General features: G+C 35.0%; 2 protein-coding genes across 2 annotated transcripts; both read left to right on the top strand.

Moving 5' to 3' along the window:
• The first annotated feature begins 514 nt into the window (after positions 1 to 514).
• Positions 515 to 18147, top strand: LOC132055781 (agamous-like MADS-box protein AGL8 homolog). The gene is made up of 8 exons (XM_059447765.1): positions 515 to 834; positions 15898 to 15976; positions 16068 to 16132; positions 16212 to 16311; positions 16448 to 16489; positions 16938 to 16979; positions 17073 to 17188; positions 17691 to 18147. Exons 1-8 carry the CDS (start codon positions 650 to 652, stop codon positions 17800 to 17802), a joined length of 741 nt encoding a protein of 246 aa, XP_059303748.1. The 5' UTR covers positions 515 to 649; the 3' UTR covers positions 17803 to 18147.
• Positions 18148 to 22914: 4767 nt separating this feature from the next.
• LOC132055783 (uncharacterized) lies at positions 22915 to 24677 on the top strand. Its single transcript, XM_059447769.1, has 3 exons — positions 22915 to 23313; positions 23534 to 23619; positions 24234 to 24677. Exons 1-3 carry the CDS (start codon positions 22977 to 22979, stop codon positions 24513 to 24515), a joined length of 705 nt encoding a protein of 234 aa, XP_059303752.1. The 5' UTR covers positions 22915 to 22976; the 3' UTR covers positions 24516 to 24677.
• Positions 24678 to 24915: the final 238 nt, after the last annotated feature.

The raw sequence follows: 24915 nt of genomic DNA on the forward strand, positions 1-24915 counted from the left end.
GAACACACCACATAAATTGGGAGATAGGGAGTATTTCGGCTTGTTCCACAAACTCATTTAGTCTTAACAAATCCGTCCGATTTATGTAATAACTTTTTTAATCAATTTAAAAAAGAGTGACATATTTCCATATTATTTAGTAACAATTTTATTTTAAACTATCCATTTATCTTAATGAGCTGATTTATATATTCACATAATTATAACAATTTTTAAACTGCAAGCTTAAAAAAACTCTATTTAGTTCTTAAATTTATTATTTAGTCAAACACGACTGGGGGAATAATACTTAAGCTTTATTAAACCAGCCTTAGCATCATCGGAATATGATCTGATGTTAGATCCCTTTGGTCCGTACAGTTACTCACAACCCCACACGCACGGTATTAACTTGTGGTCTCAGACACACTTAACAACTAAACAGTACCCTCAACCAATCAAAACACGACAGATCTTTTGACGAAACCACTCTGGTATTTACCAAAACCAGCTCCATCCACTCTCTGTCTATCTGGGGGATCCTTCCACTTCCCAATACGATATAATTTTCTTTACATCTGGCACAACCATTTCACTTCCAAACAGAGAAATATATTATACTCATGCTATAAAAAAACACCCTTAGCATTTTTCTGTCTCCAATTAAAAAATGGGGAGAGGAAAAGTGCAACTGAAGAGGATTGAGAATAAAATAAATCGGCAAGTGACGTTCTCTAAGAGGCGATCTGGGTTGCTTAAGAAAGCTCAGGAGATCTCTGTGCTTTGTGATGCTGAAGTTGGGTTGATTGTTTTTTCAACTAAAGGCAAACTCTTTGAGTATTCCACTGATTCTTGGTAAGTACACTAACTTGTTCATTTTTTTTTTTGTTACGTTACGTTCTAGTATATATCCACATCTTCAAATCCCACAATTAATATCTTTTGTATGCTTTATATTCAGTTTTCAGTTCTTCATCTCTACTTGTTTACCCTTTTTTTTCCTTGACATTGGAATAGTTTTCTCGTTTATTGTTTTTCTTGTCTGTTTTTTTTTTCCTGCACCCTGTTCTATTGTCTGTTTTATTTTTTCCAGCACCCTGTTCTATTGAATTTTCAGGTCTTCGCTTCTTGATTTTCCTCCAATTCTCTTTATTTGAATGGTTAAAGTTTATGTTTTATAATTAAACCTGCTACACTGCTCAAGACCAAAGTTATACATACTTTCTTATTATCCCTTTTCTACTATTTTCTTCTCTTTTTTTGTTTTTGTTTTTGCCTTGTTAAGATCATGGTATTAAAATGCCATTTTGTTTACATAACTTCATGCAAATAAGCCTATTAAAGGTTTCGAGGGTTCAATCTTCATAGAACGTACAACCTGTTCATCTTTCCTCGTTTTGTTTATGAAAATAGCCTAGCCATAAAATCAAATAGATCTTCATGAAAACAAGAGAAGTTCAGCATAATAAGCTGAATGTTTGTGCTTTTTAACCCTTTTTTGCGGATTAATTTCTGTAGGATCTAAAGAAAACTTGCTTTGACCAGACTTACCTTACAGCAGCAAATCTCCTACTCAAAAAAATGTTTAAAAAGTAACTTAAACAATTAATTGGCCAAAGAGTAGAACAAAAATGGACGTACGTAGAACTAGAAAAAGGTCAGTTCAGTTACAGAAGGCAACCATGATTATAATGCAAGACTAATCAGTGTTTTGTTTCTCTTTTAAATTAAAACCCAGTACTACAATCTTGTCATTGCAACCATTTTTTCAAAAAGCCTCTAAATTAAAGTCTCTAATAATATACTGACCAAACTTTAGCGGACTTATGGTCCACATCAATGGTTCAGCCTTTTATCCTCAATGGCGTTTTTGTATGTTGGGTAACATCACTAACATGTGCCAAGCTAAAAGCCTACAAGGGTGGACGTAGATGAACTAAAAGTACTTTAGCAAGTTAATTTCATGGAGAGTATTTAAGAAGCGGAGTAGAGTTTACTAAGTAATTTATAAGGTAAATCAATCGAAGTTGTATACTAGTTGAGTACAAGTAAAAGTTTAGAAGTTCTACAATCTACTTATGCCAACAAACTCTGATCTACTAGTAATTGATAAAATGCGATAAGATGATTGGAAGTAAACTTTTTATCAAGAAAATTTGACAGTCTTTTCTTTTAATTTTTTTTTATATATTTAACAATTTAACTGTTAATCTCTCCTTCTCAAATTATCTGTCGTGGTTATTAAAAATAGTCGCCTCATGTCATTTGTCATTTTAGAAGTTTAAGGCACAATTAATTATTTTTTCCCATTTTTCCCTTAGTAGAATTTTGTCATAATTAACGGACATGACACACAAGTAGAGTAAACATTTAATGGAGATGGATGGATTGACGTGGCAAATTCAAGGTGAGGTGTCATGGTGTATGTTATTTGCGGATGACATAGTCCTAATTGACGAGTCTCGCAGTGGAGTTAACGCTAAGCTGGAGGTTTGGAGACAAACTCTGGAGTCTAAAGGGTTCAAGTTGAGTAGGACCGAGACGAGTGCTTGGGGTGCAAGTTCGGTGATATAGTGCATGAGGCGGACGTGGAAATGAAGCTTGGCACCCGGGTCATACGAGGGAAGAAAGATAGTTTCAAGTATCTTGGGTCTATTATACAAGAAATGGGGAGATTGATGATGACATCACATGGCCGTATTGGTGCGGGGTGGATGAAATGGAGGCTTGCCTCGAGTGTTGTGTGAAGGTGCCACGGAACTTAAAGGCAAGTTCTACAAAGTGGTGGTTAGACTGACTATGTTGTATGAGGCGGAGTGTTGGCCAATCGAGAAATCTCGTATTCGAGAAGATGAAAGTGGCGGAAATGAGAATGCTGCGATGGATGTGTAGGCGCACTAGGAGCGATAGGATTAGGAATGAAGTCATCCGAGACAAAGTTGGGGTAGCCTTAGTGGAAGACAAGATGCGGGAAGCGAGGTTGAGATGGTTTGGGCATGTGATGCGGAGAGATGCAAATGCCCGGGTGCGGAGGTGCGAGAGGCTGGCTAGCGACGGTTTCAGAAGAGGTAGAGGTAGGCCGAAGAAGTATTGGGGAGAGGTGATTAGACAGGACATGGCGCATTTATTGCTTACCGAGGACATGACCTTAGATAGGAGGGTTTGGAGGACTTATATTAGGGTAGAAGGCTAGTAGGTAGCCGCGTTTATCCTTTCTTACGAATAGTTATATTGCTACATAGTTTTTTGTCTCTTGATTTGCGAGTATCGTTGGTTTATAATGGCTTATTTACTTTCATTGTTTTCATTTTCATAATTACTTTTTGATTTGTTTGCCCGCATCGACCTTTCATATGCCTTTTCTTGGCTACCGAGGTCTTCAAAGCTTGACCTCCCACCTAAGGTAGGGGTAAGGTCTCTTGTCATTCCTACCCTCCCGGACCCCACGTTGTGGGATTCACTGGGTATGTTGTTGTTGTTGTTGTAAAGTATAAATTTAACTGTTACTCTATCCGTCTCACATTTGTGGATTGTGGGGGATAGAAATATACATAAGCAAGTTTTAAGAAGGGTCTGAACATTAACTTAGGAATGCATACTAGATGTATTATTTTGTTTGAGCATGATTTATATCATAATACTATCGAATTTATTGTTCATACAGTTACATGATGAACAACTGATTGAGGAAATAAAATCTCTTGCCCTCTTACAATTTGAATAAATGAAAATTACCTTTTCAAAACTCTTATGTGTAAAAAAATGAAGATCTATTGTAAAAAGGTCATAAAACTATTTTTTTATTTTATTTTATTTTATAAAGAACTAAAAATCTATTTCTCCCGAACTGACTGCAAAGTGTAAATAATGTTACAACCTTTTTTTTGGAGAATTTAGATCATAAAAGGGGTCCCCTCATAACACTTTAATTTTAATAATTAAATGTTTTAAAAAAAAATGAATTGTGTATGAAATAGTAGCAACTTTTGGATTTTTCCAAAAAGAAAGATAACACGCTTCAGTCGACTATAGTACATACTATAGCACTAACATGGCAACATGCTTCAGTCGACCTTTTTGTATGTCTATATTGAATCTTGTTAGTATGATGCCTGAATTATGTATTTATTTCCTAGTTTACTATTCCCTCCGGATTAAAAAAAAGAGTTTTTCTTGGGTCAAAAAAAGTGTCCACTTATCAAATCAAGAAAGAATTAACATTGTTTTTCCAGATTTGCCCCTATTGAGTATTATATGATCAAATCTCAATGCCTATTTAATTAGGGGTAGTTTAGTTAAATTACCTATTTTTGTCTAGGAGTTAGTATTTTTTTAAGAAGTGTGCAAATGGCTAAGTGAACACTTTTTTTTAATCCGGAGGGAGTAATAACTATACGTACTTTAAATTTATTCGCTTGTTTCTCTTTCATCATCTCTCTTCATTTTTTTTTCTCCTCTTTCCTTGAAACCCTAGGCACGTGCTGTAATGATGCATGAGGTTATTGTTAAACGGGAATAAACGAAACTGAATAGATTTGAATGACTAGTGTGGGATTGAAATGGAGTAGAATGATTGTGTGCGTCAATGATTGAAGTCATTGACTTTGGAACTAAGGAGGAGGAAGAGGCTAGGCGTTTTTCTCACTTTAGATATACCATGTTGTAATTTGAGCTTGATAATATCCCTACGCAAATTGATTTTTTTTTTTTTAATTCTGTTGGTGAATATACTGATAAATTACAGTTCAAAATTACAATAAAATGAACCAAAAAAAAAAAATCTTCTAGATGAGGCGCAGATATCATCTTCTAGATGAGGCGCAGATATCTTACTGTCTTTAAAGAGATTCAAGCCCACTGCTGCGTAATCTTTATCGGTTCAGCAGTAAAACTCTGACTTGTCCCCTCCAGGATGCAACAACCCATCAACGTCGTGTGACTCAACCAACTTCGAACTAATTGAAGAGTCCAAGCTCCACCATAAGAACACATTCCTTCAACATAAAAGTACTCTCTTTTGTAGTGAATTAGTTGGAGACTTAGAATATTTTTCTTTGTCTCAACTCTCTCTTTCTCTACTCTAACCTCAAAATATAAATACAACATAATATTTTCTTCCACTCCTCATCTACTTTTTTTTTTCTTTTCCCATACAACACAAGAATGAAAGCATCATGTATATAGGTTTAAGATTTCTTCCACAAGTAAATGTCAAGAAAGTGCGTAGTAAATTAAGGTTTCGTGGGGTAATTAGTAGGAGATAATGTTTTTGTGGTTACAAGAGTTACAAAAATAATGACCCCACTTTCTCTACTAACATGTCATGATATAATGCACTTTAATATTTTAATTTTAATATTAAAATGCATATATTACCCCAACATATTCAAATGAAATTGCAAATAGATTTAAGCTTTTAAACAATTTATATACTTGTTAGGGTAAAGAGGGTCTCACAAAAACCTTTTTATTAACGGACTATTCAGAAGCATATACTGTATATGAAATAAGCTTGCCGTGACTATCGAGTTTGAGTAGTTAATCTCCACCATTCCCGTAGTACGTGTACATTCATGGGTACTTGACAAGATATTTATACTTTTGTCTCATTTTATATTACTATTTTTTTAAAATTTATTTTAAAAATAATGAGATATATTTTTATATTCTAAACTTTAAACCTATTCATCTCTAATGAGAAGACTTATAATTATACAAATGTCTATTGTTTATTTTAGATTACAAGTTTCAAAAATTCTATATATTTTTTAAAACTTCATATCCAGCCAAACATTATCACATAAAAGGGGATAGCCAGAGTACTTCAATTGGTGTTTTTTATCATATTTTCCTTAGACCTTCATCCTATATAGTTTCTCTACCATTTTATCTTCTACAACTACAAACTTCTGTCGATCAAATTGGGTAACTAATGGCTATTTTGCCAAAATCTATTTGTCGCCTAAAATTAGAATAATATAGATTCATTCAATAACTTTTACAACTATCAGAATTTGACTTCCCGTTCCTATGAATTAAAGGAAGGAGGTCTTCATAAATCATGAACTCCCATTAAATAAGGTAGAAATGTTATTTACCTTAAGTAGCGAACCTCATTTCTGCGCAATTTTAAAATCTCTCTGAACTCCCGCTTAACATATAAAAATTAGTTGATGGAAGTGATTTTTGTTACGTTTCTAACTAGTGGTGACTAAAACGAAGCTAAATAGAGTAAAGGACACACAACCTGCCCTATAAGATTTAGCCTCAACTCCACCAAAGACAAAAGAGCAAAATTTAAACTATGGACTATGGTTCGGGACCTAAGAGATTAACTCTAATTCAATCACTCGATTATTGGGAATAAGCATTCAGTTGGTATCTTTGTACGTTCCTTCCTCTTACTCTCGGGACTGATCGCTCACAATTGCTCTCATCAACATGCTCCGAACAATCTCTAGAAGTGCGTTCCCTGCCTACAACTGAAATACATCAAGTATTTACAGGTAGGTTACGTAGCAGTCAAACAACAATAATATACCTAGTGAGATCTCGAAAAGTGGAGTCTGGAGAGGGTAGAGTGTACGCAGACCTTACCCTTAATTATCTTGGGAGGTAGAGAGACTGTTTTCGGTAGACTCTTGGCACCAGGACAAGCAGTTCAAATCAGTATAAAAGACATGACAAAATACTGTAAAAAGCAAGATAAAACTGGAAAAAAGAAGTCATAACTACCACAAAATAATACTTTTTTTTTTTTATATAATAAGACATCCCCTTTAGGTAGAGCCTAAGATGTGGGGGTTTTTGTTGATACTTAGTTTCGTTCATATAGTTTGGCTCGGTTTATACTTAAGTCCATCTAGTTTACTCTTTGTACTCATGTACACATACGTGTGTGTGTATATATATATATATATATATATATATATATATATATATATATATATATATATATAGTGAAGTGTAATTGTAAAGACTTGGTTGGTTTATTCTTACACAAAGGAAATAAAAGATTTTCTCTCTCTACTTTTCCCTAATTTCTCCAACCCCGTTTTATGAACATTGATTTGATTCATATTTTCCTTCAATGAATTTAACGCAATGTAACATGGTATCAAAGCTTAACTCGTACAGATTTGGAATGAACTTCATCGTCTCTACTGATTGATGCTGGTTTCGTTAGCGTTTTCTTTACAAATCAAATTCGCGAAGTTAGGGTTTTTAGTTTCCATTGTTGTGGCGATTTCGAGCAAGGACTGGTAAATTTCAACTCGATTACTGTCACACCCATACGAGGAGTATGACGGGCTCTGACCCGTCGGCCGGGAACCACCTGACTTATCTGTCACTTTGAACATTATAAACCATAACCCAAAGAACACCTGCACGCAGAAAAGACCCAACATAGAAATATCCGATTATTCAGCACATATGTTCATATGCGGACCGACAAGGTCGCCATAACATAACGTATATCATAAAGCCGGCAAGGCTAACAGTAAAGTATCAAGAGCTCAAAATAAGGCCGACAAGGCCACCCATATATTATACAACAATATGAACCGGTGGAGCTATAAAACATCTAACTGTACACACACGTCTACGAGCCTCTACATAGAATACAAATGATCATAAGGACAATACCAAATAGGCTAACGACTCCGAAGTAAGTGGAGTGCTTCCGAGAATCTGGCCGATAGAACACCCACGGAACGATCCGTCTCCCCGCCACTGCGGGCATGAGCGCGAGCGTCCACGGAAGGAACGTCGGTACGAAAAATGTCCGAGTATGTAAGGCATGAATAACAACGTAATATAGATATGGAAGGTAACATGGAATAAGAGAGATAACTCGTAATACGGTGGATGCCTCGTCGCGGATGTCATGCGTGCTCACTTTTAAAAAAAACTTTTTCTTACATACATATATATAATATCATCATCATAACGTACCCGGCCTTTTCGGGACTCGGTGTGTAACGTACCGACCTTTCGGGACTCGATGTGTAACGTACCCGACCTTTCGGGACTCGTGTGTGTAACCAACCGATCGATGGTTGCACTGTGTGTGTCGTACCCAGCCGGCTATAGCGCGGCTCGATGTAGTAATATATATATATATATATATATATATATATATATATATATATATTGTATATATATGTATACATATATATATGCACATATATATACATATATATATGCACATATATATATATATATAAAGCATGCATGAGAGCCAAATAAAAGCTATAACTACTTCGGATCGACGTAAGGTCGGTAACCTCCGATTTTCATTATGGAATTATCATCATCGCTATATCTCACCTTGAAGGAACAATTATTATAAGGTGAGATCAACAACAATGAATAAAATCGAGAAAATCATGAAATAATCTCAATAATCTCATAATAGTATTAACATCATAAGCTTTGGAATTTCTAGAATTAAAATCATCATCATCATAATCATCATAGAAACATTCTCATCTTTAACATCATTATTCATATTGTAAAAACATGTCCGTTGTTGTTGTCATAAAAGCTTATAGAATCATAAATCTTTGACTCAGAAAATAGGGACATTTTGGAAAATATTTATGGATTATCAAGAAAGAAGTCATGCCTTTGAATCATGAACTCTATGAATTATGAATTTCTAGCTTTTGAGAATAAGAATATTCTTGGAATACATTTATGGATTCACATAAAGGGATCATGGGACATTTGAAAAACACCTATTGGATTCATAAGAAAGAAATCATGCCTTTAGAAGAAAGGGACTAGCCTTAACATACCTGTTCAGCCTCCAATTATCTACACTTATTCGTCCGAGCTCGCAAGTCTACATTTAAGAGGATTCACACAATCGTTAGACTCATCGTAGTATATTTGTGCTAAGCTTTCAAGTCAAACTATTCTATATCCTGCCGAAAATCGGGCAACATTTCCCCTGTTTATATGCCTAGCCCGAAATCTCAATTCAGCAACCAACAACAACAACAACAATACCAACATTAATAACATCATCTCCAACACCAATATGTACCATAAAACAGCCCACACGCTGTTTTTCCAACTTCCATAACTAACCAACTTAATTACTATACAATTATTTAACGACTTTGTCTCCGTACATAAGCCTTAAATAATACCAAAAGAGAAAGATTCATACCTTTTTTCTTGTTAAGACGGCAATATCCTCAATATCCACGCTAAAATCCACCGCAAAACAATACTAGAATCACAACCATGAGTTACCCGGACATAAACCACTACCCCGCGACTTAAAAATTGCTCACTTTTGATTCCTCCACTTTCTCTCTTCCAATTTCTGGAATTTTCCAGGAAAATCTGATGAAAAAAGGGGGTTATTACCCTTTTTATAGGGGTCAAATTCGGGTCGGGTTCATCGTAGCGCATCGTAGCAAGGCGGTTACACGTAGCAGATCTTGTAGCACGTTTCTGCTCTGTCAGCTGAACTTGTAACGTCCATAATTCTCTACTCCGATGTCCTATTGACGAGCAGTTTATTGTGTTGGAAACTAGACTCGACGAACTTCATTTTAGGATTTTAAAACACCTTAAAACTCCTCATATACCTGGAGATATACTCCTCCAAAGTTGACCCAAAATTTTGTCCTTAATTCTTCCAACTTGTTCCAAATTTTCGACAAACTTATTTTCGTTGATTTGCTTGGTCCTGGAATCTTCCACAACTCCCCCTGCATGATATTTATCATTTATTATACTTGATAATGGCCATGTTCTTGTGTTTCGAAATAGTCTTTTCCGATTACGATTTACGAGATCGTAATTCATTCTTTACTTTATTGTTACATACTTCCCATGGCTTGTACCTTCCAAAACATCATGGACGTCCCCGACACTCCATTACTACGGTGATGTACATGGCATACTCATGCTCTGAAAGTGCGGGGTGTAACAATTACTCCTGTTGATTGGTATTTTCTCCTCTTCGTGCACTCGATTTGATTGTTTGTGCCTTAATTTCGATTCATTTTTTACATCGACATATGCGATTTGCATTTGGTTGTTGTGTTAAGTTATTGTATACAAAATGGTTACTCCAGTAGTTAATACACCTATTAGTGCTGCTAATAATGCAACAAATGCAAATAATTCCACATCCTATGCGAATGATGGAACATCTAGTGACGGTTTTACCCCTTTCACAGTTGAATCATCTCATCCATATTATTTGCAACCATCTGATAGTCCAGGAACTGTTCTAGTCACCTCTAAGTTCAATGGAAATGGTTATGGAGGTTGGAGAAGGAGTATGTTGATAGGTTTGTCATGTAAGAACAAACTAGGACTAGTCAATGGAACCTTAAGGCACCAGAAGAAAATTCCCCCTATTTCGAGCCTTGGTGTAGAGCAAATAACATAGTGCTTGCTTGGATATTGAATGGGCTGGAACTTGAGATTAGGGAGAGTGTAATGTACACAGAAATTGCAGAAAAACTGTGAAAGGATATTGAGAGGAGGTATGGGCAAGCTAATGGTACTAAAGTACATCAAATCAGAAAAGAAATTGCATCTATTTCTCAAGGGTCCTCAAGTATTGCCTCCTACTTCTCCAAAATAAAGAAGTTGTGGGATGAACTTGCATGCTCTATTACATATCCTGATTGCTCTTGTTGTTATAAAGAGGGTTTTCAGAATAGAAGAAGAACAAAGGTTGCATCAATTTTTGATGGGGTTCAATGAAGCCTATTCAGGAGTTAGGAGGAATATTTTGATGAGTAAACCACTTCCTGATGTTGACACAGCATACTCCATGCTGATAAATGATGAGATTCAACTAGAGGCACACACTTCTAGTCCTTCATTTCATTCAGATGCTGCATCCTTCTCTACAGGGGTGCAAAGGCCCTATTCAAGCCAATATCCTCCAAAGCAACAAAATAATTACTCACAGAAGGTGAATTTTGATAATAGGAGACCAAATCAAAATTCAAACAACTCAAACAGCTTGTTTTGTAGATATTGTAAGAAGCATGGTCACGTGATTGCAAATTGTAGAAAGCGTCAGTGCATCAATAGTTTGAACTACAACAATGACAATAATACCAACACTCATCACTCTCCTACAAACACATCCTCAAACCAATATAGGAGGACTGCTGCTTGTGTTCAAGGTCTAGACACTCAAGTTGAAATGAGATCTGAGGTTTTAATCAAATTTGTTCAAATTGATGGGAAAGCAACACAGTTCTCACCTGAACAATTGACTCAAATGATAAGTATGTTGCAACACCTCAAGAGTGCATGTCCTGATCAAGCTTCATCTGACACAATTTATGCAGGTCTAGTAAGCACTTCTAATTTTAGTAATTGTAGCTCTTTTGCATGTCATATGTCTAGAGTAGTTGATAATCCTTGGATCATAGACTCAGGTGCCAACAATCACATGACCCCTATTAAATCTTTCCTTACACCTATCACTCCTCTTCCTGTCCCATATCTTATTACTTTACCTAATGGATATATGGTTAAAGTTACCTGCACTGATACACTTACACTATCTTCAGAGTTGATTCTACAAGATGTCCTGTTTGTACCTCCTTTAGATATAATTTGATTTCTTAAATAAACTACTATGCCAGTTTAAATGTGGAGCTTATTTTACTGCCTTTAACTGTGTTCTACAATGCCTTTCTCTGAAGAGGCCACTGGAGCTTGGTAAGGTGTCAAAAGGGCTCTACACACTTGATCCTATGTCTCTTACTCCTACTTTCACTCCCTCTGTAAAATGCCATTGCAGCTACTGATTGCTATTCCAATACTAATAAAGCTGCTTTACACTCTGTTGTTTCTCAAGTTGATTCAAAATCTGTTTCTCTTGTTTGTTATTCTGCTACCACTAATGTAGATTTACTTTGGCATTTAAGACTAGGCCACATGCCTTACCATAGAATGAAATTCATCAATGCTTTACATGATAAATTGTCCAAGAAACAAGATTTTATATGCAAAATTTGCCCCATGGCAAGAGAACAGAGATTAGCTTTCCAGGCTAGTTCTATTAAATCTACAACACCTTTTCAACTCATTCACATAGATTTATGGGATCCTTATCACACCCAAACATATAATGGATATAAACACTTTTTAACCATAGTAGATGACTATTCTAGGGCCACTTGGACTCATTTACTTTCTACTAAGTCAAATGTTTTTCCTCTCATTAAATCCTTCATTTACATGGTCCAAAATCAATTTCATACTTCAGTCAAGGTCATAAGATCTGACAATACTTTTGAATTGGGTTCTAGTTCAGTAGCAACTAGTTTATTTTCCTCCCAAGGCATAGTCCATCAAACATCCACCCCTCACACTCCACAAAAAAATGGGGTTGTGGAGAGGAAGCTAAACACCTTTTGGAGGCAGCTAGATCTCTTTTATTCCAGTCCAATCTCCCTGTCAAATATTGGGGTGAGTGTGTACTCACTGCAACATACCTTATAAATAGGTACCCTTCTCCTCTTTTGAATAATTTTATTGCTTACACTCTTCTTTACAAAACTGATCCTTTTTGTTCCCACTTCAAACCATTTGGTTGTGTTGCATTTGCTACAATTCCTAAACCATATAGAGATAAGTTTAAGTCCAGGTCCCAGACTTGTGTCTTTCTTGGTTATAGCATAACCAAGAAAGCATACAAATTACTTGATTTGGACAAACATGTTGTTTTCTTCTCCAGAGATGTACAATTTAGGAAACCATTTTTCTTCCTCCATCACTTGATGTTACTGAACCTCCTCCTTCCCAATCTAATACTCCTACTCCTCCTCACTCCAATGCTCATGTTCCTACTTCTCCTGATTTTTCCATCCATGGTACACCTGCTTCTGCCTCATCTACCACTCTCTTGCCTCTTAGTCCTGCTTCCTCCCATAGTCTTACATCTGGTTCTTCTTCAACTACCCCATCACCTCCTATTGCTTTGAGGAAACCCTCCAAAGCCCATGTACAACCATCTTACTTAAGTCAATATGTTTGTTATAAAGCTTCTGCATCCAAGGATACAATTGCTTTTACTGACTATGCTTTAATTGAGCCTCAGTTCTATCATCAAGCTGCTTCTAACCCTGCTTGGTAGGAAGCTATGCTTAAAGAATTTCAGGCCTTGGAAGCTAATAACACATGGACCCTTGTTCCACTTCCCTCTAGAAGGAAAGTCATTTCCTCCAAGTGGGTGTACAAAATAAAACTAAAAGCTGATGGCACAATTGTGAGATACAAGACCAGGTTAGTTATCGGTGGTGATTCACAACATGAAGGAATTGACTTTACTGTAACTTTTTCCCCAGTAGTTAAACTCACCATCATAAAGTGTTTGTTGTCTGTGGCTGTTAAAAATGGTTGGGACATTCATCAATTAGATGTTAATAATGCATTCTTGCATGGTGATCTAGATGAAGAGGTGTACATGAAAGTTCCCCTTGGGCTGCAAGTTCAGAATTCTTTTTCTTCTATTGTTCCTTCCTCTTCTCCCCTAGTTTGTAAGCTCAATAAGTCACTATGGACTTAGACAAGCCTCAAGGAAATGGTATGCTAAACTTTCATCTGCCTTACTGTCTAGGGATTACTATTCCAGTAAAAATGACTATTCTTTGTTCCTTAAGTCAGTAGGTTCTTCCTTCACTATTGTGGTTGTATATGTAGATGACATTCTGTTAACTGGGAACGATATACAGGAGATAAAGTCCCTCAAGTCTTACTTAGATGCTCAGTTCAAAATAAAAGATTTGGGACTAACTCACTATTTTTTGGGTTTACAGATACTTAGATTCCCTCAAGGTTTTCTTGTGAGTTAGCAAAAGTTTCTTACAGAACTTTTGCATGAGTTCCATTATTCTGTTGTGTCCTCAGTAGTTTCCCCTTTGGACATTCACATCAAACTTGCTGCTGACCCAGGGAATTTCCTCCTTGACCCTTCTCTGTATAGGAAATTGATTGGAAAATTGAATTTTCTTCAGCACACTAGGCCTGATATTTCTTTTAGTGTTCAACAATTGAGTCAATTTATGTCCCAACCTAGAGTTCCACATTTTGAAGTTGCTTTACATTTTCTCAATTACTTATCTGGCACTACTGATTTGGGCTTGTTCTTTAATAATTCACCTGGTTTCTCTCTAGTTGGTTATTGTGATTTAAATTGGGCCAGTTGCTCTACTAGTAAAAGGTCTGTTAGTGGTTATGTGCTTTTTCTTGGTGGTTGTCCTGTTTCTTGGAAATCAAAGAAACAAGCTACTATAGCTCTTTCTTCAGCAGAGGCTGAGTATAGAACACTCGGGCAGTTGGTTGCTGAAATTGTTTGGCTTGTGAGATTATTAGATGAGTTGACTGTTTCCTCAGTTGCACCTGTCTCTGACAATACCTCTGCTGCTCACATTGCTAAGAACCCTGTTTCCATGAACGTACCAAACATATTGAGGTGGATTGTCACTTTGTTAGAGATGTTCTTCAATCTGGTCTCATTGCTCTTCATAGTATGCCTACTGCTTCTCAAACTGCTGATGTCTTGACCAAGGCTCTTCCAGGTGTTCATCATGGTGTTTTTCTCTCCAAACTTGGCCTGGTGTCCCATCCTAGCTTCCTGGGGGGGGGGAGGGGACGGGGGGACGTTGATACTTAGTTTCGTTCATATAGTTTAGCTCAGTTTATACTTAAGTCTATCTAGTTTACTCTTTGTACTCATATACACATGTATATATATAGTGAAGTGTAATTGTAAAGACTTGGTTGGTTTATTTTTACACAAAGGAAATAAAAGATTTTCTCTCTCTACTTTTTCCCAATTTCTCCAACCCCGTTTTATGAACATTGATTTGATTCATATTTTCCTTCAATGAATTCCGCAATGTAACAGTTTTGGCTTGACCCCTACCGTGTTAATTAAGTAATAAGATTACAATGATTAGAGGGGGACATGGAACCTTGCCTCTAATCTTCAAAAGGAGATTCATAAAACAATCTTAAATGGAAAGAGGTAGCCTATACAATACTCTTTCCACATTACTAAAGCAAATTAGCTAACAAAGAAATTGCATTTCTCAAATCTTCTCCTGAAAGTAGGAAGTTGCTACTTATCAAGTTGAATTAGTCCCTTTACTTCTCTAATACGATAATCGAAGTACAAGAAACAACATGTAGAAATTGAAGAACAAGAAAATAAGAGGGTAATATTACGATTACTAGTATGAAAGGATAATAAGTAGGACAAAGCTTAACTACCTACTAACCTTCTACCCTAATCCGTGTCCTCCATAACTTTCTATCTAATTAAGGTCATGTCCTCGTAAGCTGGACCTGTGCTATCCTGTCTAATCACTTCTCTCCAATACTTCTTCGGTCTGCCTCTGCCTCCTAAAACCGTCCATAGCCAACCTCTCACACTTCGGTACTGAAGCATCCGTGCATTTCGTTGCACATTCTCACCTCGGTAGCGGTCAAAGACTGTCAAACAATACCAAAAATACCACGCGGCTTTTCCAATTTTAATTTTGGTTAAGTCAATCACTTTCTCCAGATGGAAAATAAATTAATAGTCCTTTTTTTATTATACTTAGATTTCTACGAGGACATTATAAAACCAATTAAGACGTGTAAACACAAACTTTAAACTGATTAGGAGTTCACAGTAAACTACCAAATTTTCCATGACAGACACACATAGTACACCTGGTTCTCCGCTTGTTCCTCTCATTACCTCAAAAATACGTTTATTTGTTAATTATCAAAACTCAAAATACATATAGCTCTACAGTACAGCTAATCATCCTATTTTTAAAATGAGACCGGTAGTTTACTCTCCATTACGCTTTGATATGTGAAAATCCGTTAAATATTTTACTGATAACCTCTCTTGTAATATGGGATCAGCATGGAAAGGATTCTTGAAAGGTATGAAAGGTACTCATATGCTGAGAGGCAGCATAATCCTACTGATCAGGAAACCCCGGTATGCCAAATTAACGTATTGTTAAATCTAATTATAATTTGCTCCCCAGTGGACTTAGTTATCAAATTTTGGGAACTTAATATATATGCAGGGGAGCTGGACTCTGGAATATGCTAAGCTTAAGGCCAGACTTGAAGTTTTGCAAAGAAACCAAAGGTATACCTATACTCACAGTAGTCAAGTAGTACTTATATCTAATTTCAATTTTCCATACTCCCATTTGATTATAATACAGGCATTATGTGGGAGAAGACTTGGAGTCGTTAAGTATGAAGGAGCTTCAGAATCTGGAGCACCAGCTTGATTCGGCTCTGAAGCACATCCGATCAAGAAAGGTATAGAGGAGTTCAAGAATCATATAGCTCTATCTATATCTAGAGTTTCTTAGAAATTTATGCATCATATAGATCTATATATATATATTGGGGTTTATGTCAGAAACATTTTGAACTGATGAGTTTTTTCATGTAGAACCAATTGATGCATGAATCCATTTCTGAGCTGCAAAAGAAGGTGAGAATAAGCTTATCCTTCACTGATTGCAAGTGACACCAGCCTAGCCCTCATATTGACTTTTTAAATACTCCCTCCGCTCACTTTTACTTTTCCACAATTGACTTTGCACTTCCCTCGAGAAAATAATAAATGAGATTTATATTTTACTATAATGACTATTATAATTTCAAAGAATCTTGGGAAATAATTTGGAAATTAGTAGTTAATGCTAAGGGTATAAACACAAAAAACGGTTGTCTTTCTTTTGATATGTTAAAGTGAATAAGTAAAAGTGAAAATCTATTTTTAATATGTTGGACAAGTCAAAGTGAACAAAGAGAATAATTTCCCCTTTGGTCTCAAACTTAGTGTTGTGATCAATAATCCAATTTCAATAAAAGAAAAATAGGGAAAATTTGTTGCATGATCAAGTTGGTTTTTATAACTTTCTTTTTGCATGGCACAGGACAAGGCATTGCAAGAGCAAAACAACAATCTCTCAAAGCAGGTAATACTTAATTTTCTTTAAAATGTCTACATCTCACTCCAAAATTCAGGCGTAAGAACAACATTTATAAGTTTTGAGATGTTGGTTGAACAGGTGAAGGAAAGGGAGAAAGAGATAGCCCAGCAGAGTCAGTGGGAGCAACAGAGCCATGATCATCTCAACTCATCTTCATTCGTTTTTTCACACCCCTTGAACAACCTTCACCTAGGGTAATCTCTTCATTCCTCTCTATTCAACTTTTGCCTTTTTTTTAAACCCCTCTATTATAAAATATTTTACTCAATATTACTCTCTGTTATTGTTTGATTTCATTCGTACCCTTATCATTAGCAAGTTCTCTCATTATTCTCGACCCTACTGAGTGCAACCTGAAGTATACAATTTCCCAAGTATTTTGACGTGCGGAATCCATATAATCCATGTGGCAGCTTAGTTAAAGTCAAAGATAAATACGGGACAATTTACTAATGATAAAAGTATGACTGATCCCAAAGTATAACAAAGGATTAAATTAGGATTGTGTGGTATAATGAATTTGACCTTTTCCCTAATAAGAATGCAAGTGCCCGAAAATCACATATCCCTAGCCATTACATCAATTTTGTCAAATATCAAAAACCCTTACTGTATGATCTTTCTATTTCTAATGTTGAGAAATGCTTTGATGGAGAGATCACTAAGGCATTTGATTGGATGTGAAAAAAAATGCAGGGAAGCATACCCGGATGCAGGAAACCATGGAGAAGTTGAAGGATCATCGCGGCACCAACCACAAAACACTTCTGTCATGCCGCCATGGATGCTTCGCCATCTCAACGGCTAAAACTAATTACTAAGTATAAGCAAGCAGACAACATTATGCTATGTTTTGTTATCTACTACTAGTTAAATCGAATATGTACATACATATTACGTGTCAGGCAAACACAACTTTTATATCTAATTAATCGTGAATATATATGGCTGCTGTATAACAATATGCATGCAAAATATAATGTAGTAGTACTACTGTATAATCCTCACCTTGGATATTTAGTCTTTAACTTTTTACTGCTAGCTACTTGTATTTATTGCTTATATTTGTTCCATGCATTACCGAGACGAGAATGTGATAGCAGGTCAATTAGATTCTTACGTATATATTGAATAGTACTGATTATTTGATTTCCTTGCCATCGTTAAAGGTATACATAGCAGTTCTTGTCAGATTGATTCTTAATAATTGAAGTATAGATTTTCGACAGCAATGTCCACAAAGCGAGTACTGATTTTGTTTTTAAATATAGACTATCAAAGGTTCATCAAACATCGAAGGAATAAAGATATTAATTGAGCATATGTGCGTGCACGTCGATAGTAAGCACAAATTAAAAAAAGGCTTTGATAGATTCCACAAAATGGCCACATGGCTACATCAGATGTTGGACAGGTGGACCTTAATTTAAGAAGATTTTTTTGTTGTACCAGGAACATGAATTAGAAATTGCTTTCCGGATGAGAAAGTAGTTGTCATATTACTACTATATATATATATATATATATATATATATATATATATATATATATATATGGGAGAATAATAATTTTTTGCAGTCCTCACATGAATTTTTTGTCTCTTTTTACCCCTAATTAAATTTTTTATTACTTTGTGAACTCTTACAAATTTTGATAAATTTTGAGAACCTTAAGGGCTTTTTTTATGCTACTAAAGATGATGATGTCATGAAAAAGATTAGTGGTCCCCACAAAACATTCTTATATACATATTTGAGTCTTTGCTAAGAAATAAATTAAATTTGTTTAAAGCTATATATTTCCTTAAGAATTTATTATCGACACTTAAAGAATATAATCATCATGTCAATCAAATTCTATAATATAGGCTTAATTATTGAATTAAAATATTATTTATTATTTGTTGATGTTAATTACCAATTATCATTTGCTATTTAAAAATTTCTTCGTCCGATTATAGATAAAGTTTTTTAATTTCTCCTGTAATTTTGTGTCGTACATGCTGGCAAAAATAAGTAATTAACAAAGATTTCACTTAAGGTAAGATTAGGTTTAAAATCAAAAGAAGAAATACAAATAGACTATCATTGTTAAATATCCTTAAAAATGAATCGAAATTGTAAATTATAGTCCGAAGTAAGTTAGTTAATTATGAAAATTTTATGTATGCACGCTTTCAACATAAAATTTATCTAATAAATTACTATATTAAAAGAAGAGCTATAAAGATACTATAGTTATAAAAACACTGTAGTTAAAGAAACCAAGCAACAATTATACAAAACAATTGCAAAAAGTGGAGTATATTTTTTACCTTTTTAATATTAAAATATTTTACAAAATATCGTATAATCAAAGACAAAATAGTTAAATTCAACATGAAAATGTTATTACAATGTGAATTTCATAAAATGATTTACTAAATTAAGAAAAAGATGTTATTTTTTAACATGCGTTTTTTGGAAGGAAAATGAAAGCTTAAAGTAAGAACAATTTAATTTTATGGACTTTTCAATATTTTTTTCGCGTGTTTAATTTGCGAAAACATCTACAAAATTTCTTGTAATATCAAGGGTCTTAATTATTTATATTTATTTATAAGTTAACTTTATTGATTTCATCATATAATAATATTTTTTTGCAAGAATATTTTTGACATTATTTTTTGGTAAAAAATAAGTAAGTTTAATTCAAAAAACAAATGAAATTAATTTAACATATGAAAAGTCGAATCTGGATCATCGGAGATTTTAGTTTAAAAATAGTTATGTAAAATAGCAATTAGAAAAGCCAATGTTTGATTTGTTTTTTAACAAAAAAAAATTAATATATAAACTAAAAAAATGTTTTTCCTTAACTTTCATATAGAAGTCTATTGAAAGTATCAAATTGATGTTAGAAAAACAAAGGAACAATAGCAGAAAAAATTTACAAAATATCTACAAATTGAATTTTGTAAGATCGGTAATGACACTAGTATAAAATGCTCTAATTTTCTATTTTATCATATAAGCCCGGACAAATTTTTTCAAGAAAGAAAATGGCCCTTATTTGTCCGACGTGGTAGCAGAGCGTGAATACACCGCCCGTGGCGCGGCGCGTGCTCTTTAAAAATCACGTATCCGACCGTTTTGGACGCCAACTAAGCTGCCACATATGATGCCAAGTAGATAAAATTTGAACTCCCTCCATTTTTAAGCTACTTCATCTTCATCTTCATCTTCATCTTCACCCTATTTAATATCCATCCCCATTTTTTGTTGTCAAAATAATATCCATTATAAACGAAAATCTCAACGAAGAAAATCCACATATGATTCCGAACAACTTGTTAAAGAACAACTTTCCACCATAAACGAAAATCAAGAAAAAAATGAAAAAATCAAGAAAGAAAAAAGGAAAAATCTGAAAAAAAATAAGGATGAAAAATCTAATCTTGTTAAAGAAAATCGATTGGAAGTTGCTTGTTTGGAGTTGCTACTTGTTGCTTGGTTGGAGTTATTTAAGCACTAATTCTTTGAGTTGATTTGGGGAGAAAATTAAACTCCATGCTAAGAATTTGGAGAAAGCTATGAAGAACACCAAATGGGTTTCTCTAAATTCTTGATTGTTTAATCAAATTAATGGATGAACTTTGTTCTATTTGGTGTTAGGAAGCTTCCTTTCACATTTGGGTTTGTTTGGATTAGATTTGAGCAAGTTGGTGTGATTTTTTTTTTTCAACTCCTAGTGAAGATGATGATGATAATGTTGATGAAGATGAAGGAGAATTGGGTATGGGTTTTCAGATCCTTAATAAAAATGGAGTATGGAAAATTGAGAGATTTTTTTTTTTGAAGAAGAAGAGTAGATGGATGGAGGAAGGGGGGAAATTAATAAAAAAAAGGCAAAATTAAACACGTGGCACGTGGGCCGGCGCGCGTGTGGACAACCGCCATTTAATATTTGGGGGTTGGCAGATTGATCGCCACATCGAAAGCGGCCATTTTGCTATTGAAAAAATTTGTCCAGGGGGGTAATAGGACCCCCGCAAAGGTTCGGTGTGTAGTTGGCATTTTGGTCAAACGTTGGGGGGTGTTTTGACTATTATCTCGCCATTGACTCCTACGCAGTATTTTGTGGAAATGGTCAGGGGCAAGTCACGTCTCCTTTTTAGTCCTAAATCCACTTAGGCTTGAATCTCCCCTTTGGTTCCCATATGAAAAATTGACTCCAGCAATGGAGAAAAAAGTTAATTACATCTTTGTCCAATTTATCACATCTTTGTTGGGACAAAATCATTCTTTTAGCATAGTTTACCAGGTTATTCAAATGATATCTACACGTAAGTCTCTTTAAATGTGTGATTTGAAATCATAAAAATAGCATATGTTACATGTTATAATGGGTAAAGATGACTTGATGATGTTAAATTTATTTACAGGGTCGGACCGACGGTGCATATTACTTTAACTCATCATTTGCATATAGCATTCCCAACAGCTATTCTCTTTCAGTATATTGCATTTCAACTTTGATATCAGAACATTCCACTAGCCAAATGGAGAGTCTAATTTTACAATTGTCTACAATGATTGGTGGGTGGGGGTTGGGGCATTTAGGTATTGGACACAAACAAGACAATGAGAAATGCTTGCAAGTCATCATTGAAACAGTAGATGATGGAATTTTGCCGAACTACAAGCACTACATTTCCTAATCCAAAGAAAGAACACGATCAATTTAGGCTTATGTGGTCCGGTAGACGTGAGAGTTAAAGGTTGACATTGTTGGAATTAAGACTCCAATTTCTTGGAAAATGAGAATGAACACTATTTAATACTCCTTAACTACAGCTTGCAAATAAAGTTGACTTTCTTCTGCCTCCTCTTGGTTTTTCTTTTCTTTTCTTTGTGATAATTTCAACAGATTGATAAAGTATCTTACATAGGGTGGGGGCTCTACAAAATCTAATAGGATTATGTGGCATTACAATTAAGCTCAAAATAGTTCAGTATAATTATGGAGGAAGGGAAAATGAACAGAATTGTCGTAATGCTCCTTCATCGACACCTTTAATTATGTTCTTAAATTAAATCAGCATCCACAGATTTGTACCAATAAAGAATAGAGAAAAAACAATGAATTGTAATCTTGTGATTCCAACCACAACATCTTGCCCACGTTTAGATCTTAAGGTAAACATCCCTCACGCCTTTGCCAGATAACCCAATAATAAGATAATCCGTACCTTCCTACACCTAACGCTACAAAAGATTCATCAAAATTCGAACACCATTAAATTTAATAATTTGAAAAAGACATTAAGTTTTCATTTTAATTAAATATGAAAAAGTTATTCCCTGTGTCAAACGAACATTACAATTGTTTACAATTTCATCATTCCAATAATTTGCTTTGTGATAGTGACATTTTTACCCCATAAATTGTCCTACCCACTAAGCATCATATGTCATATCAGTATAACCTTCTCTATGCTTCATAAAAAGGAAGAATTCTTTTCCCATTTGAAGATCATTTTGTTTAAGTGACATTATGTCCACCTATGAATGGATCTCTATTTCTGGAATAGGTGGTTAACAAAGATGTTAAGTCTTCACTTTCATAATTTTGGAGTAAATGGTTAACAAAAATGCTAGGTCTTCACTAACAAAAATGCTAGGTCTTCACTTTCATATTTTTGGAATAAATGGCTAACAAAAATGTTAGTCAGTATGGGTCTACAAAAACATCATGCTAAGCACGTCAAAAGACCAAGAGCCCCACATCCACGGCTTTAGAAAATCCTACATAAAAACAAATTCAAGAAAATGTTTGGAATGACCTTTAAGCCACTTTCTCACTACACTCACAACATATAGTATAAATTTAGAGCCTTCCCTCCCACGGACCCTTCAACATATTGCAAAACTAGACACCTTCCACAAACACCACAAATTTACCCTGTTTCTTGGCCAATTTTGGAACAAAGTACTATCAAAGATGGTGCGTGTCCGTGTAAAATTACCAGGATTCTGCATGAATCGAACTGTAGTCCATGTTCGAGCCCGTAATTCGCCTTCTCAAATATATAAGAAGACACTTAATTTGATCAAATCTGATGACAACAAGTCTGAATTTTCCAGCAAAAACAGCATTGAGATGAACTACAACACCGATGAATCTAGGACGGATTCTGAAAATGGGATTAACAATAGAGTCATGGTTGTGGTTGATCCTAGTCAAGAAGCCAAAAATGCTCTGCAATGGGCACTTACACATACTGTTCAAAACCATGATACCATTGTTCTTCTCTCTGTGACCAAGCCCTCTCAACATGGTAGGATTATTTTTGGTACTCTTTCTTTTAGTCATAAGCACAAGGCTCGTTTGGCCAAACTCAACAATTTTTCTTCAAACTCTATATTTGTCTTAAAATATTTATTGAATATGTACAAACTAAAATTCTGAACTCATAAGTTTCAAATCCTGACTCTGCCTCTGCATAAAGAACACATTTCTTGAAGTACTAATATCCAAGTTTTTCCTTCCTTGTGTAGGTGAAAATACCAATGGTGAATTCAATCAGAGGGCCTATGAACTTCTTTACTCCATGAAAAATATGTGCCAAACAAAGAGACCAGGGGTAAGTTCTGAAATTGCTTTGCATCTGAATTTGATTGATTGGTCAATGAAGCTACTATTATTTTCACCTAAGAATGCTCTAGAAAGTCCAAATTGCCAAGTTAGATAATCGAATTGAATGGGAGAAAAAGTTAAATGCAGAGTGTAGTGTCGGTCCAAATATTGTCCGTACCAAATCACATGGAAAGTTACAAAAAGACCTAACTAAAGAGTGCTGTAAAGTATTTCTGGTTGGCCTAATTAAACCAACTGGCCAAGGCTTAGTAGGAAAAGCAATCTTCTTCTCTAGTCAACACTTCAACACGACAAGTAAATTAACACTCCTACTTTCTTGGCTTCATGCTAGCATGTGCTTACTTGCAGCTAAGCAATTTGTCTCATTATTTAGTCATTCAATTCTTTTTTTGTGTGTGTGTGTGAGAAAGAGATGTCATGAACAAGATGCATGTTATTTTAATTGTAATGTTAATTAGAGGCGAATTCATAATCTAAAGTCTTTTTTTTTTTTTTGGGTCTGTATAGCTAATTCAGAGTCAAAAGCAACGAGTTTAGTTTAACTCACAAAACCAACTTCTCCCTGTCTTTTAATTTTGATGATTTGTACGTTATTAACAGGTGCAAGTAGAGATAGCAGTGCAAGAAGGGAAAGAAAAAGGTCCTGTAATTGTGGAAGCAGCTAAGCAGAGAGAAGTGTCATTACTGGTGTTGGGACAAAGAAAAAGATCCATAATGTGGCGACTACGCAAGATATGGTCAGAGAAAAAATCGAAAAACAGAGTAGTGGAACACTGTATTCAGAATGCCAAGTGCTTGACAATTGCTGTGAGAAGGAAGAGGAAGTTTGGAGGATATCTCATTACTACTAAGCGTCACAAGAATTTTTGGCTTTTAGCTTAATCCAATTGTTTTTACTGTGATTTGATTCACTTTGGAATTATGGGTAACAAAATCTATGTACCTTGGATTGGGTGAATCTTTCGGTTTTCATTCTGTTGTGCTGTGCAGAAGGCAAATTGTTGCCTTTTACATTAGGAATCAATTGTACAAAACATAAAATGAGATGAACTTTCTAATACTTTCTCTAACTTTTGTAAAATGTATGTGGTGCAAACGCGTTAGAAAAGCATTTGTAGTGTTTGATCACTTTTACAGAAAAACAAGGGAAAAGGGTAAAAATACGCCCTCTGCTTTGGGAGCGGGGTTAAAATAATCCTCTATTATAAATTGGGGTCAAAAATACTCCTCACGTCATTAAAGTAGTCAAATATACGACTGTCTTAACGGAAATCCTCAAAAT

Source organism: Lycium ferocissimum, chromosome 5 (genome assembly GCF_029784015.1).
Source record: "Lycium ferocissimum isolate CSIRO_LF1 chromosome 5, AGI_CSIRO_Lferr_CH_V1, whole genome shotgun sequence".
Taxonomy (NCBI): Eukaryota; Viridiplantae; Streptophyta; class Magnoliopsida; order Solanales; family Solanaceae; genus Lycium; species Lycium ferocissimum.